The sequence below is a fragment of the Gymnoscopelus braueri genome (genome assembly GCF_963280865.1).
Source record: "Gymnoscopelus braueri genome assembly, chromosome: 19".
In the NCBI taxonomy this organism is placed as follows: Eukaryota; Metazoa; Chordata; class Actinopteri; order Myctophiformes; family Myctophidae; genus Gymnoscopelus; species Gymnoscopelus braueri.
Genome location: NC_137621.1, coordinates 14,342,026 through 14,360,670, shown reverse-complemented (window position 1 = coordinate 14,360,670; position 18,645 = coordinate 14,342,026). Strand labels below are relative to the sequence as shown.

Below are 18,645 nucleotides of genomic sequence, written 5' to 3'. Positions count from 1 at the left end.
CATGTTGTACACACAGTACCCGCCAAAGGAGTACACCTTATGTCCCACTGCCACAGCAGCATGGAAGTTCTTCTTTGGCACTCCTTTCAAATTCAATGTCCAGCGCAACATGTCACACAACTACTGTTATAGTAGATGTACAAGCTTGCAATGTGGCACGAAGCAACACGCTGTGAGCTTGTACATCTGCTATTTTTGAATAGCCAACGCAAAAATCTAAAATGGCGCATTACTTCCCCAGTTCTAAGGGGTGGTAATGGTAAAACACTATCGTGTTTTTACCATTTTATATTGGTACAGGCACAAACATCATGTGAAGCTTGGCCAATCCGTGAAGGCAGCCGATTGGTTAGGTAAGGTTGGCCAATCAGGGTAGCTAATGCCTGTTGATCTCAAATGGCAAAGTGGCAATAGAAGACATATAGAATCCATGAACTAATTGATTCACACCAAACCAAATGCATACAATCACGTATGAATAATTCATGCTGGAATAGCTACCATTGCTTATTATTCAACAACACCACTAACTTTGTTGTAAGATGGTGTCACTGTCACTGTATGTCGAAAATACATAAGTTCACAATGCTTGTAGATGTATTTTCTCACAAGAAACGAGGAAATTACCTACCTGGGTTCCATCTTGGAGGCAAACCTCTCCGGTGACAAAATGGCCGAAAGAGTAATCAAAAAGGTCAACCAAAGAACACGCTTTTTGTATAGGATTCGCCGCCTAGTCAGTAAGGACACTCTGAAGATTCTTGCAGGGGCCCTCATACAAGGTTATTACGATTATGCATGCTCCTCGTGGTATCACAACACCACCAAGGCCTTAAAAACAAGGCTCCAAAACAAACTAGTAAGGCTACTTCTTGGCATCTAACCCCTTCTCATTTTGCGAGGATTGGATGGCTCAGGGTTGAGGACAGACTGAGTACAGCAACTTGCAATGGGCCTGGTCTTTAAGATACACCACAACATTGGGATCCCCCTGTATTTGTCAAAATACTTCCAAAACGTTAACGAAGTCCACGATCATAACACCAGAGGCAGCTCCACGAATCAAGTTCAACCCAGATTTGGCTCAACAAAGGGAATGAACTCGTTCTCAAGCTATTCAACAAAAATGTGGAATGCCCTACCAAAAGGAGTAAAGGAGTGTAAAACCCTACTCACTTTCAAAACTGCCCTAAAGATACACCTTCAGGAGGCTGCAATTCGAAAATGGCCCCTGTCTAAGTCTTAACCTACCCCCCCCCCTTTTTTTTCTTCTCTTGTACATATTTTTCACTCTTCATACCAGTAACCTGTAAGCTGATTGTATGACGTTCTGTATAGTAGTGTGTATATCTGTCTGTCTCTTATATGTCATCATGATTTGTGTGCATGGGGATCTCATCTTAAACAAGCTCAGTGCTTAATGAGTCTTCCAGTTTAGTAGACCTTGTATTGTGAATCTGTACTTCCATGTAGGCTACTATTGTTCTCATGTCTTACTAAATAAAGTACATCAATCAATCAAATCAATCAAGCTATTTTTGACCATTATGCCCAATACTCCCAGAATGGATAACTCACATCAGTCGGGGGTCCGCCACTTCAACCCTACATTTGAAAATAGCAGATCTTGTACTTATCTGCTATTTTCACAAAATCTTGAAAACAGATTTCAAATCAGATGTTTTCTTTGTTTTTCTTTATTATTATTATTATTTTTTTTACATTTTAACAACACAAATCTTGTATGGTCCCCCACAAAATATCTTCAAATGGGGGTCCGCGGCCAAATACGTGTCATTATCATGAACAGTTCTAACGGTTAACGGTCTGCAGAGAGTTGGACCCTTCTCGGGTATTATCGTAATCTCGCGTAGCGGTAGCCGTACCCACGCGAGAGATCACTGCCCTATGGTCAGCGTTGCCATGTCTTCTTATTATAAGCGACTTTGGGCTTGTTTCTAAAGTGTAGTTGCTTATTTGGAGCTTTGTTTCACTGCATCAGACAGTGGTTTTCAAACATTTTGATGTCAAGGAAGCCCCCAATGGAAACCCCGCCAATGTTTTTGGCCGCGGACACCTATCTGAAAATATTTTGTGACAGGAACACAACACAAGATTTAGGCTATGTTGTTAAAATGTTACAAAAACATTTCACCATTTTTTACATTTGTCAAGATTGTTTTGAAAATAGCCGATCTACAAGCTCACTGCGACGCGTTGTGAGCTTGTAGATCGGCTATCAAATAGCAGATGTATATATAATTTAGGTTTAAAGTGGTTAAACTGATACGGTCACTTCTGGGCAGTGGTGGAAAGTAACTAAGTACATTTACTTAAGTACTGTACTTAAGTACAATTTTGAGGTATTTGTACTTTACTTGAGTATTTCCAATTTCCAATACTTTTACTTCTACTCCACTACATCTCAGAGGCAAATATTGTACTTTTACTCCACTACATTTACTTGAAAACTTTAGTTACTAGTTACTTTTCAGATATAAATTATGATATAATGAAACATACATTAACCACTTTAAACCTATTTTATACACAGGCTATTTGAAAATAGCAGATCTACAAGCTCACAACGCGTCGCATCGCGACGCGTTGTGAGCTTGTAGATCGGCTATTTTCAAATATTTAGTACTTTTACTTTTGGTACTTTAAGTATATTTTGATGCCAATACTTTTGTACTTTTACTCAAGTAAATTTTTAATTCTGGACTTTTACTTGTAACAGAGTATTTTTATATTGCAGTATTGGTACTTTTACTTAAGTAAAGAATTTGACTACTTTTTCCACCACTGCTTCTGGGCTTGTTTTCATAGACCCGGTTGCGTGTTTCTTTCGCAAAACCTGGCAACACCACCCTATGGTGTGTCACTGTTCCATCCATGTTAGCCGGAGCCTCGAGACTGAACCACCACACACACACGTCTGTCTTCAACATCATCTGTATAATATTCTTCTTCTACCACAATGGACGCGGGATTCTTCCGCGTAAGCATTTTATAAAACATTTACATGATGTGTTAACCCGTTGCATTTGAAGTGTGTCTGTTGTAGAACTTATAGCAGTAGCACGTCTAGCTTGTGTGGTTTTTAATACGCGACGCCATTGATTCAAAGTGTAATCTGTGCATAAACACGTCTAGACAACGTGCTGTTCCACTTCATTAGTTAGTTAATCAGTAAAAGACGGGTGTGTTCACATGGAGAATATCCGCTAACGCTGGGATAATCTCAGTATGTTTTTTTTTTTATCGTAATTTGAAAATGAATTCGAATGGAAGTGGAAGAGCCGTTATAGAGACACCAGGAAATAGACCGGGTCCGTTTGGCTAACTTATAGCATTAAGCTAATAAACATGGCGGCCGTGTGTTGAGTTACTGTTACCCACTTAAGCCCTATTCAACATGTCTCCAAAACACCTCGATGCGACGCGTTGTCAGCTGGTAGATCACCCTTTCGAAACGTTTATGACAATGTTCGCCTTTGAAGCCTATGGGACAAGTAAAAGTTGGTTAAAGGCTCATGTACGTACACCTCGTCCTGGCTAGCACCGTGGGGCGTACGACGAAGTATATGTTTATTGTACAGGCCAGTGGGCCACCACCACGCGAGAGGGTGTCGCTCGCCGACAAGAAAACCAAGCGACACCTTCCAACGAAGGCCCGGGTTCACGCGCAAATGCACGCACTCTCCACCATGTTAAAAATAAAAAAAAATCAAACTGAAACCACCGAAAATGTATCATGCCCCCATGATTATTGTATTTTGTTTTAATTAGCTGAAAAGGAACAGGTTGAAGTGACTATTAATTACATTCTGGTAAGCCAGTTGTTTCTTCATTTTCATATCAAGGATCCCCAACTTGATATGCATTAGGCTGCGGACCCCCATGAGATTTCGGGAGATTTAGTACACAAGTTTTTTTTACAACTGTATATCAGTGGTTCTTGTCTTGCCCCCCAAGTACCCCTGGGGGTCCCCAGACCCCACCTGGAGAAACCCTGGTCTATATGGTGGAGAGAGTGAAGCCCTGTGATCAAATTGGGAGTGATTGGTTACCGTCTTGGTCTCGGGTTTGCTGGTCTAACATATTCCAGAACTTGTAAGTGTAAGATATCGATAGTTAACAAGAGCCGATGAGCTAATGAATCATCATCACCCAAACGGCTCAGCTAAGCGTTGGACTTAATCTTGGTTTGGGCCCCAATATTGTTTTGGGGAAATCTTCCAGTAGCTGACTATCCTGTGATTACACTCATTGGCCATAATATGAAGTGTTCTTGTACTGTACTAATTGTATGTCAAAGTAATAATGCAAAGGTCTGTTACATTTGTCGTTTTAATTTAAAGGGTACCAGCGCGGAACAAGACAACCGCTTCAGCAACAAACACAAGAAGTTACTGAAGCAGCTGAAATTTGCAGAATGTCTGGACAAGAAGGTACAGTTCTGCTACTAGGTTAACCACCAGGCAAATGCAGGTCAATCTGGTTCTGACTGAGTGATTATCCTGTCCATCAAATGCTTGAACTAATAGTCAGCAATTGTGTAGATGTCGTGTTACATAAAGAAAAATCTAGTTGGTAGGTTATTGAGATGTCTCTCATCTGTAGATACGGTCCACCGTATCTATTAGAATGTGATGTTCAACTTTGACAACCTACGTTGGAAGTTGTGTAATTTGTGAGTGAACTTTTGCTGTTGTTTTGTGGACCTTTTTTTTATAGGTGGACATGACCAAAGTGAACCTGGAGGTCATCAAACCTTGGATCACTCAGCGAGTGACGGAGATCCTGGGGTTCGAGGATGATGTCGTCATAGAGTTCATATTTAACCAGCTGGAGGAGAAGGTAATGTCATTGACAAAATAACTTGTTTTGTTTTCACAAAACAAAGTATTATTGCGGGGTATTGCCTAAAGAGTAAGAGGGACATGAAAGGCTGTAAGAAAATAAATGACACTTTAGTTAAGTTAGATTACTAAATTAAATGGGGGGTTGGAGTGAAAACAGCGTAAACGGATTTATAATGACATAACCTTGTTGTTGCTGTGATGTGACAAAGTGCCTTTGTTCAGCAGTCTTCTAATGATGATGTGATTTATGATTTAAAAGGCCTGAACCAATATGGATGTTATACCTTGCATCAGAAGTATAGCACCAACACCTAATTAGCTCTCTCCTGAGCCCAAAGTCACTGAGCCCAACTCTCCCTTCATGATGCAGTGTGTGGTTTGAGGTGAGTTATGTGGAGGGATTAATAACATCATGACAGTGATAGACATTTGAAACAATGCCATATCATTTTCTTAACAGAAATTTGCAATGCAACTTTACTTCTTAATCCCCTCAGCCCTAACTGGAATTGCAGGGGAAACAGAACGTAGCACCGTCTAGCATTATGGTATAGCCAAATGTTAAGGTTAATGCATATACTTCTTGGCATGTCAGTGGCAGTTGTACTTCGACAAAAGCCAGCCTTTTAATACAGTTAAGCCCCCATATACTGTACATTTATGTTCTGTATGCTATCTGTGAGGACTGCAGGATGCATGCGTCATGTTGTACAGTCTTTGTTAGAGATCTAGTCAGATAAACCTGTGCATTTAGAGTCTTATTGTCCTATTGCAATGTTTGATTCCCCACTTTAACCACTTAAACCCTATATTTAGTGCTATACTAAGTAGGCTAATATTTCCATCTACAAAAAGTTCCTTTGCAGAAGATAACCGATCTTCAAGCTCACATTGCGCTGCGGCGTGTTGTGAACTTGTAGGTCTGCTATTTTCGCCGGATGTTCACCCAAGAATACAGGGGTTTATGTGGTTAAAGTTTCACATAACTTAGGGTTTCACACAGTGAGGAATAATTGCCATTATCCATGCTATATTAGGATATTTGAAAACTATAAACAGGAGAATCGCTCAGAACTTGATGAGAAGCCTTTTTGTTTTCTGATCCATGGTATATTTGTTAGGAAATCTTGGTGTATACTGTATAACTTGTGATTTTCATTCAGCTAGAGGTGATGAAGGCCAAGTATATTTTAGTATATAAGAAACGTTTGATTCAGTTCTGCTTGCTATATTGTTTTGGGTAATGGGGGAGGGAGTTAAAGGCTAATATTAAAGGGCACTGTAGCATATTGGTAAAAGTATATAATTGGTATCTCAGAATCATTCTTGTGACAGTTGTTGAAATAAAACCCCTTTTCTTTGTACTGTGCACTCATTATTGCTTGTTCGTCTCTTGCAATTTAGATAAATGATATAACATTAAGCTCAAGGTGGTTGAGTCTCAAGCAGTAGGGAGGCGGAAGCAAGCCAAGGGAGCTCCCTGCCCGCTGGTCCCACGCTGATCTCACTGAAGACCCCCGGGGACTGTACTTGCAGTGTTGGGTTTTAACGCACTCTGTACTGTGGCTTCATGTTTTATGTCCTGAGGAGTAGACTCACTGTGGTGGAGACTTGAGAGCAAGTTGACAGAAAGTGACAGAGTTATAAAGCCTGATTTCTTTGTTTATTTTTATATACAGTAGGTATATACATCGTCATACAACTGTCACTTGCCGAAAATACGCTTGCAAATGGCATTTTTTTCCCGGCAAGTGACTCTGTCGTACAACGAAGTATACATTAAGTATAAGTTAGTGGGGGGTGGTGTGTTGGGTACAATTTGTATAGAAGAACGACGGGGTATCACTTTAATTGTATGGCAGCTATTACATGGGAGGCACAACGGCAGTATTGCATGCAGTGGGATAATTTTAATGTGTTAAAAACATGTCTACCCTCCAGCACACTCGCATTCTCAGTTTCAGGAGAGTGCGTAGGATTTTACAGAACACCCTCGATTCGGTCCTTAATTTGGACCCAGGGCATTTTGAATATCATAGTCTTTTTTTCATTCTCAATTTATGAGTATGGTTAATATTATATAGCTAAGAAGGGAAGTTTAGTGGGGTCTATGGGGTAGGCAGTCCACTTAATGGGATGCTGCCCTCTCGCCTACACTTCCATTCCACCACGTTTCAATGGCCATATGGTCTTTTCTTTTCCCCCTTCGTGTGTGTGTGTTGCAGCATCCGGATAGCAAGATGATGCAGATCAACCTCACTGGATTCCTGAATGGGAAGAACGCTCGGGAGTTCATGAGGGACCTGTGGCCCCTACTGCTCAGTGCCCAAGACAACATCGCCGGCATCCCCTCTGCTTTCCTGGAGCAGAAGAAAGAAGAGATCAAGCAGAGACAGGTGAGGAACGCACCATTAGTGTCTTCCAGACAACATACAACAATTTGCACAGCATCAAATACAATTGTGATCATACAGAATAAGTTAGTTAATTCATTAACTACTGCTTAACCCTTTGATACCTGGAACGCATCTGTGTCACTTTAGATGTCATTGGCTATTCAAAAATAGCAGATATACAATGAGCTTGTAGATCTGCTATTTTTGAAAAAAATCTTGAAAGAAAATGTTTTAGATTTTTTTTTTCAAAATTTCAAAACTTTCAAAAAACCTCAGGTCTTAACACATACAGTGCCAAGATCGCGTCAACACGTTCTTTCAAATCCATCGCTTGAGTGCCAGGATTCCTAAGAACGAGTTGACACGTTCTTTTGAATTTTCATTGTTTAATCTGTGATCGCACGGCTGTGTTTATTTCTCATCAACACTTTCGTTTTCCACTTACGTCACACTCACCCGGAGCCGGATGTAAAAAAAAAAATCATTTCCGGGTCACGTTGTTTTTCTCCGGTGATTTTCGGCCAGAATAAGGAAAAACATGGTTTTTCACACGGTATAAAAGACAAACGGACAGCTCAACTTCTATTTTCTTTGGTCCGGGTGACTAACAGTCATCGTCGTAGTGTATCACGTCGTTTTCAGGCCGATCAGCGGGCCGGGAATTGTCGAAAACGTCACATCCTTTGAATGACCGGATATGACGTGGGCCTGTTTGGGAGGGGGTGAGCGAGGTGATCAATGTTTGGATGTGCTGCTCTCTACTGGTGGAACAATCGTAGGTGCTTGACAACACAATCAGAGAATGTATTTGAATGAAAAATTACAAAACAAAAAAATTAAAAAACACGCAAATTGCTGGCACAGGGGTGAGTACATTATGAATAAACTCTGGCAGTCAATGTGTTAATGGGTTAAAGCAGTTATATATATATATATATATATATATATATATATCCTCTAATGGATATATTCCATTGGTCCTTACGTTAACCCGCTATGTCTTATCTTTGGCAGATTGAACAGGAGAAGCTTGCTTCCCTGAAGAAGATTGATGTAAAGAAGGACGAAAGCAGAGAGAGGGCTCAGTCCAAGAGCCCCAGGAGGTGAGGGTTGGTTTTTCCACACAGGATGTTTTAATATTTATCATACAAAACACGATCATTCTATATCTGGGGTTTGCGTCTTTTCTGCCTAGGCGTAAGTCACGGACACCGTCACCACGTCGACGGTCGCCAGTGAAGCGAGACCGGAAGCACAGTCCCTCGCGCTCCCCGCGACCCAAACCCAGTCCAAGTCCCAGATCCAGTTCACCCCCACCTGCGTTAATGCAGCTCCCCCCAAAGCCAGAGGAGCCACAGCCTCAGCCTCAGCCTGACACATCAGAAAGCATCGTGCCTGAGCCGGTCATCCAAGAAGCCTCCTCCACCAGGTTGGCACAATGCCTCCTCTGGCATTCTTAACTACTTGAACCCCAGTGTCCATATTCTGCGGGAAAACATTTGGCCAAAATAGCAGATCTATAAGCTCACAACACATTATGTTGTGAGCTTGTAGATCAGCTATTTTTGTCCGCTGGTTTTTAGCCTGAATCCATCATGATGATTCAAGTTAAATATCAGAAAAGGTGTCTGTTTAGTTTAAGTGTTACATCAATATGTTTTTTAAATGTTTAACCGAGTGTTCCCGGTGGTCTCCAGTGATGTGGTTGTGGAGGTGGTGAAGGCAGACTCTGTGACGGAGGTCAAAGAGCCCTCTGTAGAAAAGCCTATTAAGAAGGAAGAGCGACCCAAGTCCCGCGAGAAGGACGGCAAACGGGATCGGCCTCGCCATCGCTCCCGTTCACGATCCCACTCCCGCACCCGCAGAAGACGCTCTCGTTCCAGGTACGGCTGTCCTTTCCTGCGCTAAACCTCTCACGGATTACTGTGTCTATTTTGTGTAGAGCCATTTTTCAACTTTGCGTCTCTATTTTGTCCTTATAGGTGGACATTGTCAAAAGTGAATTTAGTTATTTGTGTAGATTTTTTCTCTATCAAATATTATTTGTCTTTATTTTTATTTGTTTGCTTACCACAAGTTAAATGTTAAGTAGAAACTTGAACCAAAAAGTTGACAAAATATCGGTCCAAACATCGGTGACCCGTGGTCGGCCTCTAATGTTGTGGTCCATCATTTCCTCTCTCCCACATCCAGATCTTACTCCCCACGCAGAAGACCAAGCCCCAGGAGGAGAATGTCCCCTCGCCGTAGGAGCCCTCCAAGGCGTGGCCCTCCAGGCTCTAGACACAGACACAGACGCTCCCCTGTCCCCCGCAGGTGAGTGTGTTCTACAGCCCTGCTCTGAGGCCAGAAATCCTATTAGTGAGGACCATTTATATGAAGATAGGTCGAAAATGGGCCGAAGAGGTCCTTTAAGCTCATGCAAGAGTATGTTTGTCATGTTATATCCAGTGTTCCATGTCATATTTTTCAGTAGCACCCCTGAGTAATGTCTTTGGACATGCAAATTACGTAACAATTGACGAAAATGTATGAGCATGCGAGATACATGCGCCTGTAGAACTTTACTAACTGCACTTTGTGACCTCCAGGAGGCGCTCTCGCTCTGCCTCGTCCACGGGCAGCAGCTCCTCCACCTCTCATTCACCCAAGAAGACCGTGAAGAGAACATCAGTGACGCCACCCAGAAAACCGGCGCGTCAGCCCGACAGGTCCGTCAGCCCGGCGGCGGGGAAGGTCAGACGCTCAGTCAGCCCACGGGCCAGGAAGGCTCGTGGCTCTGCCTCCCCGTCCAGGTCATCAGGTACGTGGGGTGGGCCCCCCTTTATTTTCTTTAAGTCCACTTTAAACCCTACCACTAAAAAAACAAATCTACAAGCTCACGACACATCTAAATCTTACAGATCTGCTATTTTTTGCATCACACCCCGTCCCTGGAGGTAGCCGATTGGCCTTAACCCGTTAAGACCTGGAACGCATCTGTGTCACTTTAGATTTCTTTGGCTATTCAAAAATAGCAGATCTACAAGCTCGTAGCGCGGCACCGAGTGCCGCGCTACGAGCTTGTAGATCTGCTATTTTTGAAAAATCCAGATTTTTTTTTTTTTTTTTTATATTTCTTTCAAAAAACTGTTAGGATTTAGAAAACATTTTTAAGAATCGTCTCAGGTCTTAATGGGTTAACATACAGAGGGCCAACCAGTGACTCAAAGGTTGCTGGTTCAGTTCCTGGCATAGACAGGAGGGAGTGTTCCAGATGTGAACTGGTCTCAAAGTGCCCTTGAGCAAGGCACTGAATCCCATAAATGCTCCAGACAACTGCACTGTGCCTGACTAACCTCTAGGATGTAATGCATGGGGGGGGTAGGAGTCAGCGTATGTGAATCTAGATTGGTTTCAATGACTTTGTGTCCATTGACAATACAGTGATTGTCCCTACATGATGGAGGCATCAGATCACAGTGACTGTCCTCTTGCGTTACATGATCAACTGCTTCCAGTGAAAACACAATAGACTCAGTGGTAGGCAACAGGCAGCCTGTGAGCCACAACTGGCCCCCGCCAGCTGTAATATATGGCCCTGCTAATTATTTTGTAAAGAATGTACAATATCTAACAGTCCTACATACAGGCTATGATGTCCAAAACAAACCTACCCTCACCTGAAGAACGCTTATTATTATCCTTTTATCCATTTTGAGAGTGAATGACAGGCAGGTGTTTCACATGCCTTAAACCACACACTGTTTCTCTCTGTAGAATGACTATTTGTCTCAGGAAAAAATGAAGTAAATGACCTCCTTAAGTGTAACATTCCAGGATATGGCCTACACAAAATGATTACACACGCAGTACTGTCCGTATGCAATTATACCACACACATTTTTATTAAGGTCTATCGCAAGTCCAGTTTCTTAAATTAGCTATAGATTATGTTCTGGCCTGTAATGCCAACCTTACATGCTGATCCCTGATGTACATCGATCGTATATCATGCTGAGAAGAATCTAGCTCGGTTCAATAGGTTCAAAAATCAAGAGCTTTAGTACAAGCAAGAGCCTGTGTGTCATGTCCTCAACTCTGTGACCTGACAATTAGGACATTCATTATCTCAGTTCCCCTGATATTTTAATTGCCGGACGGAAAATGTGTAGGATATTCAAGGTTCAAGAACAGCAGCAGGAAAGACTACAAGCTAATAGGTCCGTTCCAACCCAAACAATTATAAGGGGTGGCACTAACATCTAAAAAATGTATCGTCGATCAAAATGAGCAAGAATCTGTGACCTTGAAATCGAGTCAAATTGCCACCAAGAGCTTGAATGTCGCCTGCTGTTTTATGTGAAACGTGATGTTGCAATTCTGTAAATGAAGAGTCACTACATCGCAGAATGGTACTTCACAACAGCTTGAGTTTCCCCGTCCTGCAAAAGCCACTAGGGTTAGAATTGTCGACAATCAAAAATCGAATCTTGACATAAAAATGTGAAGGATTTGGAGAATCATGACATCTTCTGTGAATGAAGAAATGTTATTGTGAAATCCCAGAAAATGTAGGCATGGAATGCCCCTCCCAGATCCTTACCCTAATCTTGACCAAACCAAAATCTAAACCTCTTTAAGACTCTAAAATGTCTAAACCTGAATAAAATGGATAGATTAAACCACACCAAACAATTTGATTGGTATTCTTCTGTATCATTTAATATCATTCTGTAGCATTTAATGGGATCTAGCACTAACCTATGTAGAAACACATTGTTCCTTGGCTCAAAGATGTGTATGGACGTCAGGTTAAACGTGTATATATGATGAGACATCGAGAAAAAAAAGCGTTATTTCTGTTGTCATTTTAAAGGTTGCGTTGACTTGTTTTTCAGGCCCAATGCAAAAACCAAGAGGGAGGAATGAGTCTCCACCTGTTCCAGCAAAACCCAGGCAATCTGATGGGTCTGAGTCAGGTGAGCATCAGGCTTTGTGTGCGTCAAGAACTGTTAACATGGATTAAAGTTCTCAGTCGCCACGGCTGATTTCATCATTTGGATTCCATAGAAGTCAGCATGTCTTCAATGGAAGCATACTATGCACCTATCTACAAGCTTACAACACGTCACTCTGGCTTAACACATTCACTGCCTGGTAGTAATTAATTAATTCATCCGCCACTGCCAGCGGTTTTACCTTTTATTGTGTCTTTTTGACGATCCAGTAATCTTTTTTTTTCAACCCGGATGTAAACAAACGAGGTCTCCGTGGAAAGACGGGTCTCTCTGCTTTCCACCGGAACAAAAACATTGTAACCGCGATCGCTTGTTTTCATCAAAATTCTCAATCTTGGAGAAGATTTCCAAGCTAGATGTTTCTTTTTTTAACGTCATTTCCGGTTCTAGCCTTCTTTGGCAGTCAAGGGTTCATAGGTTGACGAAGAGTGCCCTCTAGCGTAATCACTGAAAACACCAAATGACGTAGATCTGCTTCAATGGCAGTCAATGTGTTAACAAGGTTTTTTCAGTCGTGAGATTTTATTTTGCTTTAAATCCATGAGTTAACAATGAAACTCTTCAGGTTGTTTGACCCCCCCACCGCACGCACGCACTGATGACTAACCACAGAGGATCTGCCCCTGTGTCTTACTTGTCGAAAGCTTTTATACTTACTGAAACTTGGCCAGTCCTCCATGATAGGATAGAGGAATCAAAACGAAGCAATAAGTTGTACACAAAAATAAACATCACTTAATGTTTCAAAAAAAAAATGTCAGAGACAGACGGCATAAGTGAGCTGATTTATTTTCTTTTTGGTTCAGTTTGTGTAGTAGTTATCGTTAATTTCAGTGCCAGCTGAGTAAGAAGAAACAAGGTACAATAGGCACAAACACAATAGTCAAATGTTCAAGATCACAACTAGCCTGTTTTCTTTGTAACCTTTGTGTATGTAAATTTGATGGTGTACTGTATTTCCATGTGGTTTCCTGAGCACTGTACTTTCCTGACTTGTACTTAACATTTCAGAGGAGGATAAAAATGAGAAAGAGGGCGAGGCAACAACGGATTCGGTGCAGCAGCGCAGACAGTATCGCAGACAGAACCGTCAATCATCGTCAGGTTAGAAACATTTTGATCTGTGTGCTCTATTCGAACGTCTCCATTTTCTCTCTTTTCTTCTCTCCTCTCTCTAAACCCATATCTCTTCTTTCTCTGCCTCCCATATTGTTGATAATGAATTTTATTTATATAACGCTTTTCAAAACGAAGTTACTAAGTGCTCTACAGAGCCAGGTTAAAAACGGACAACAGAGCAAAATCAGAAAACTATTTGTCAAACAAAATACAGCTTTACAACAAGAACACTCACATGCAGAACGGTTAAGAAAAACACTTGACATGGAGGTAGGTTGTCAAAAGCGACTTCAACACGTGTCACTCACATCTCTCATTTCCTCCCATCTCTCTCTGCCTCTCCTCCCTCTTGAGTCCTAGTTGTCTATATCATCTTAAACCCATCGTCTCCCTGACATTTGACACCTTGATGTTAAGTGTTTTTCTTTGCCATAAGCATCCACTTAGCAGTAGGCATGACTCTGATTGGTTTCAGATACGGGCTCTTCTTCCTCATCAGAAGACGAGGCGCCGAAGAGGCCTGCGGGAGGGCCTGGAGCCAGGAACGGCGACGTTCGAAGGAGGCGGAGCCACTCTCCCTCACCGCGGAGGCGACACCGGGAGGCCTCTCCACGGTCAGAAACACACGCACACACAGCATGCCACTCTTAATCTCTTAAAACCGCTTAGTAAAGACGAACACATCTAATAATCTGGTGTGTGTTTGCTCCCCCTCTATCTCTTTCTGCAGGAAGAGACGCTCTCCCTCTCCTGGAGGACGCCGCCGCCGTTCCCCCTCCCCCCCACGCCGCCGTAGATCACCCTCTCCAGCTAGACGCAGGTACAGGCCCGTTCGTGTTAACCTCCAGACGAGCGCTGTCATGTAAACATTGTCCATCCATATTACAGTTCTCTGAGTGTCCCTCGTGTCCTCCCCAGGTCTCCGTCCCCACCTGCCCGACGACGATCTCCGTCCCCCAGGAGGTATTCTCCCCCCATCCAGCGTCGCTACAGCCCCTCCCCTCTGCCTCCTCAGAAGAGGAAGCTGTCCAGCTCGCCCACTAAGCAGCGTGGCTCTCCGCCGGCCAAGCGACGCCCTTCCAGGTCCCCCAAGCGCAGAAGTTCTCCCCCTCCAAAGAGACGCACGCCTCCCTCTTCGGTCTCTCCTCCCAGACACAGGAGGAGCCCCATGTTGCCTTCTAACCGGCCAAGCAGGGACACGCGATCCCCCCTGGCGGCCACCAACCGCCTCTCCCCGTCCCCTGCCAACCGTGGTCGCAATGCCCGGGGCTCCATCAGTCCTAAAGGTCGTTTTGAGAACAGCGGTTCCTCTCCATCCAACCAGAGGAGACAGCAGTCTCCTTCCCATGGGAGCAGACCCATCCGCAGGGTTTCCCGGACTCCTGAGCCACGCAAGCAGAGGTAGGTGGTAGGGCTGAATATTTACGCTGGGGTTCTAAAAGGAATTACTTATTATTATTCCTTAACACATTAAGACCAGGAAAGTATCTGTCATTTTAGGTCTTGTAGAACTGCTATTTTTTTTTAATCATGAAAATGTGTGCAAATATTAGAATATTTATTTTTGAAAGCGAACATTTGTAACTCAAATCTTTGCTTCTGGGAGTACCTGGAACGAAATATTTTGAGATCGGGGTCCACGGCCTAATACATAAACATTTTCATGTCAAGGACCCCCAAAATGGTGAGAACCACTGATATTATAGCAACATAAGCGTTTCAGAAAACTGTTAGGATTTAGAAGACATTTGTAGATGCGTTCCCGGATTGAATGGGTTAAATCAACTACTAATTCTTGTTTCGTCGAACCTGTGTTGAATATTATTTTCTTATTTAAAAAATGTTAAGATTTTTGATCAACTCTTCCTTCTCTTCCCCAGAGTATCTCCGAGCCCCCAGCCTTTGAGGAGAGCATTGTCCAGGTCCAGGTCCGTTTCCCCTCCACCTCCAGCAGTACAGAAACGGTCTGCCTCCGGCTCACCTGCTCGCTCAGCCAGTGGTTCTCCACCCCCGGCCAAGAAGGCCAGCAGTGGCTCCAGAAGCCCAAGCAAGGTGGGTCGACTATCAGATTCCACATGTTGGTTTATTGAGCATAGTGATGATGCAAGAAGTTCTACGTACTGTATGTCATGTTTGGAATTTACCCAAAGCCTCGCCTTCCACCCAGTTTTACTTTGTGCCCACGATTCTCCCTCCAAACCATATGCATTGCTGTGGTTTGAAATCCTATCACCTTTGTGATGAAGTTAATGTGAAGAGCATAGTGTTGAGGTTTTAGATTACTCTCTGCCTTCAACTATAAAATCAATCAAACCCAAAACGATGGTCAGCTAGCCAGTCACAACATGACCGTCTCTCCGGATGATGGGACGGGCAGGGGTAACTTTTCACACTCCAAATGCACTTAAAAAATGATCTAGTCTGATCAAGTCTCTGGAATGGATTTTTAGCGCTACAGGTTGGCTCTGGAAAACATGAAACAACTGAGAAAGGCTATACATACTGGAGGGGGAGCATTATGGCAGATTGGGCATTGTGTGATGGGGGACAACCAGTTAGCCCAGTCTTGGTTGGCCCAGTTTGTGTTGTCGTCGCTTGCAGCACTGCTAATAATGCATGTGTGAAATATCTGCCATTACAGAATTCAGATGCTGAGGCCGGAGGAAAGAAGAAGAAAAAGAAGAAGGAAAAGAAACACAAGAAAGAGAAGAAACACAAGAAACACAAGAAGCATAAGAAGGAGAAAGCTGGTAGTGTGGGAGCCGGAGATGCTCCAGAGAACCAGGGGATGAACGAGGATGCAGAGTCGAAAAAGGTGCATTCATTACATTTCCAACACATTCCATAGTCTTAAAGATTCATTTTTTTTCCTTTTTTCCTTACTTCAGTATATGAAAATCAATTTAAACAGAGTTAAAGTTTGATTGAGATTAGTCTTGCATTGCCAGATGATCGGAGATATCTGCTTACCGAGACGTCTGGTGATATCTATTCAATATCGTTGCTAAAACATTTTTTTAGGGTGTTCCTTCATATTTGGACTGTGATATGATGGGTTTCCAAAGCAGTAGGCCTTTGATTGAATACTTTATTAGACAGAAATGTACACAGCATGAGGTATAGTCAGACATTTGGGTTAAAAGGATGACACAAAAAGGTCCTGGGGACTTGTTTCCATTTTGGTCCTATGTCTTTGTTTGTTTGTGGCCGTTTGCGCCTCTGTTCTAACAGCTACATTGAATTTAGATGTTACCAGACGTATCAATCGTCTGGCTATGCGAGACTAGCTTGAAAAGGGTAATCCAACATAGCGAACTTTATATCACCCTAATTTCCTTTCAAGGTTCCGTTATCACATTCACATGCTATTTTGTTGGAAAATGTATAGGCAAAAACGGTAGGCAAACATTAGAAGTTGACAAGTATGATGTGAATTTGGTAGCATTACAAAGACTACCTTCTGATTTAGGGAAGTCATTTTTCTGGTCAGTAAGATGGTACTACAATGCACCATGGCCTAATGGCTCTGTCATGGGATAGAGTAGACCATCCAACGGCATGGCAACAATAAACAATTTTGCTGTGTATAATATAAATTTGACAAATGAACCAATGGAAATAAAGTTCACCTTGTTGATTTGCATATATCAAGCAAGTTTCAAGTCTGTAAGTTGATATTAATATTGTACTGAAAAGGTATTGTCTTTTTTGTGTTAATGGTACAAGATACCAGGGTTGTTTTTTTCGGAGCAGAAACTTTGAGGGGTGGGAGAGGTAACATACACTGTTTTTGTATGCTTTTGTCTCATTGACCTGTATGTGAAAATAGAAAATACCAATAAAGAAACTTTGAACAAAAAAAAAATATTGTACTGAAAATAATGGAAATCGATTGCTTCCTGGAAGGTGACTTGTAGATCGCGATTCATCATAGAACAAAGTATATAGGGCTTAAGTATTAACCACATAAACCCAATATACTGTGGTGACCAGGGTCCCCCAGGGGTCTGTCATTGGCCCCTAATTTTTTTCCCTCTACACAGAATCTTTTAGCTGAAAATAGCCGCTCTACAAGCCCAACAATGTACACCTGTAATTTTCTACTAATGATGGCATGCCCAGAATAGGGATGCCACTAGGGTTCATGTGGTTAAAGTAGCAAGTGTTTCTCTTGTGCTAATTGCCCGTGCCATGCAGCTTTCTATTTGTGTACCCCGCTGGCAATGCCGAATCATGTCTAATTGAAAGCCCCCTTTCTTTAAGGAATCAGACAGTGAAGTAGATGACAGCCTCGATGACTTGGAGAAACACCTACGAGAGAAAGCACTGCGCTCCATGAGGAAGGCACAGCTGTCCCCGTCACAGATGTCATGAAACCCAGGGGGGGAGGGAGGGGGTGACGTCACGTGACACCCTTCCTTCACTCCCGTTCCACAATCTTCCTTTCTCTCTTTTTAAGTTTGTTGTCAACATGGTTCAGCTTTAGAATGTACAAAGTGTTGGTTCCTTGTTCTTTTTATTTCTTTGTAAGGGTTTGGTACTATGTTCTGATGGGTGGGTTTTATCAAGAGCTTGATTTGTGTTTTTTTTTTTTGCCCAATGTGTAATATTACACTGTATTATGTAAACTGTAAAGAAGCTTGTGTTGTCCCTGCATATGAGATAATTTGAGGAAGGGAAACAGTTTAAACGTCAAGATTTGTGTTGGGGCTAAATTTCACATCTTTAACACAAGTTGCAGTAGATTTCATGGGAGATTGATAGCATGTACAGTGATTGTCTGATGTGCATGAACCACTGTCCTAACTGGAGCGTAGACAGGAGCTTAACATACAGTAGCATCCTGTTACCATTGTATTTTATCAGTGGATACAGTATGGTTCTTCCTTTCTGTGTGTGCTGTTAAAGAAAAAAGGTAACAGAATGTCTTGACCCATATTGTATCGTAATAGAGGTGTTTGGCGCTGTTTAACCTTGCTGTTATTTCTGGCTGTGAAGCAGTCTTTTTGTTTTGGACTAAAATTATTTGACCTAATCCTGAGAACACTTTTCTTTTCTTTCTCCAAATGGGTTGATATGCAATTTTACGTCGAGAAAACGCTGTTGTATTAAGCCAATCGTTTCTGTCGGAGTGCTATTTGAATTGTATTTAATACTCCTGGCTCTTGTCATCCTTTCAAGATTAAAAGATTTTTTATAGGATCTATGATTTTTCTTTCATAAATGGCGTTTATATATTTTTTGTGTTGGCACATATAAAGC

The 18,645-nt window shown here is 42.3% G+C and overlaps 1 protein-coding gene across 7 annotated transcripts; it reads left to right on the top strand.

The window, feature by feature from the left end:
- Window positions 1–2,864: 2,864 nt before the first annotated feature.
- Window positions 2,865–18,585, top strand: srrm1 (serine/arginine repetitive matrix 1). 7 transcript variants are annotated; one of them, XM_080414862.1, is made up of 17 exons: window positions 2,865–3,001; window positions 4,365–4,454; window positions 4,741–4,863; window positions 7,094–7,264; window positions 8,279–8,367; window positions 8,460–8,693; window positions 8,962–9,147; window positions 9,458–9,580; window positions 9,859–10,067; window positions 12,145–12,225; window positions 13,276–13,368; window positions 13,859–13,997; window positions 14,114–14,203; window positions 14,302–14,784; window positions 15,264–15,435; window positions 16,025–16,198; window positions 17,647–18,585. In XM_080414862.1, exons 1-17 carry the CDS (start codon window positions 2,981–2,983, stop codon window positions 17,755–17,757), a joined length of 2,589 nt encoding a protein of 862 aa, XP_080270988.1. In that variant the 5' UTR covers window positions 2,865–2,980; the 3' UTR covers window positions 17,758–18,585. The 7 variants fall into 7 exon arrangements, with proteins under 7 accessions (XP_080270988.1, XP_080270990.1, XP_080270989.1 ...); XM_080414864.1 differs by having other exon boundaries at window positions 9,856–10,067; window positions 13,886–13,997; XM_080414863.1 differs by having other exon boundaries at window positions 9,856–10,067; window positions 13,883–13,997.
- The last annotated feature ends 60 nt before the right edge of the window (window positions 18,586–18,645 follow it).

What these genes read in the sequence shown, in the direction of transcription:
- srrm1 (XM_080414861.1), top strand. Translation starts at nt 2,981, where the DNA reads ATGGACGCGGGATTCTTCCGC. An exon ending in CAGAATGTCTGGACAAGAAG is followed by an intron (nt 4,455 to 4,740) that starts GTACAGTTCTGC and finishes TTTTTTTTATAG; the next exon opens with GTGGACATGACCAAAGTGAA. An exon ending in GAACCGTCAATCATCGTCAG is followed by an intron (nt 13,369 to 13,858) that starts GTTAGAAACATT and finishes GATTGGTTTCAG; the next exon opens with ATACGGGCTCTTCTTCCTCA.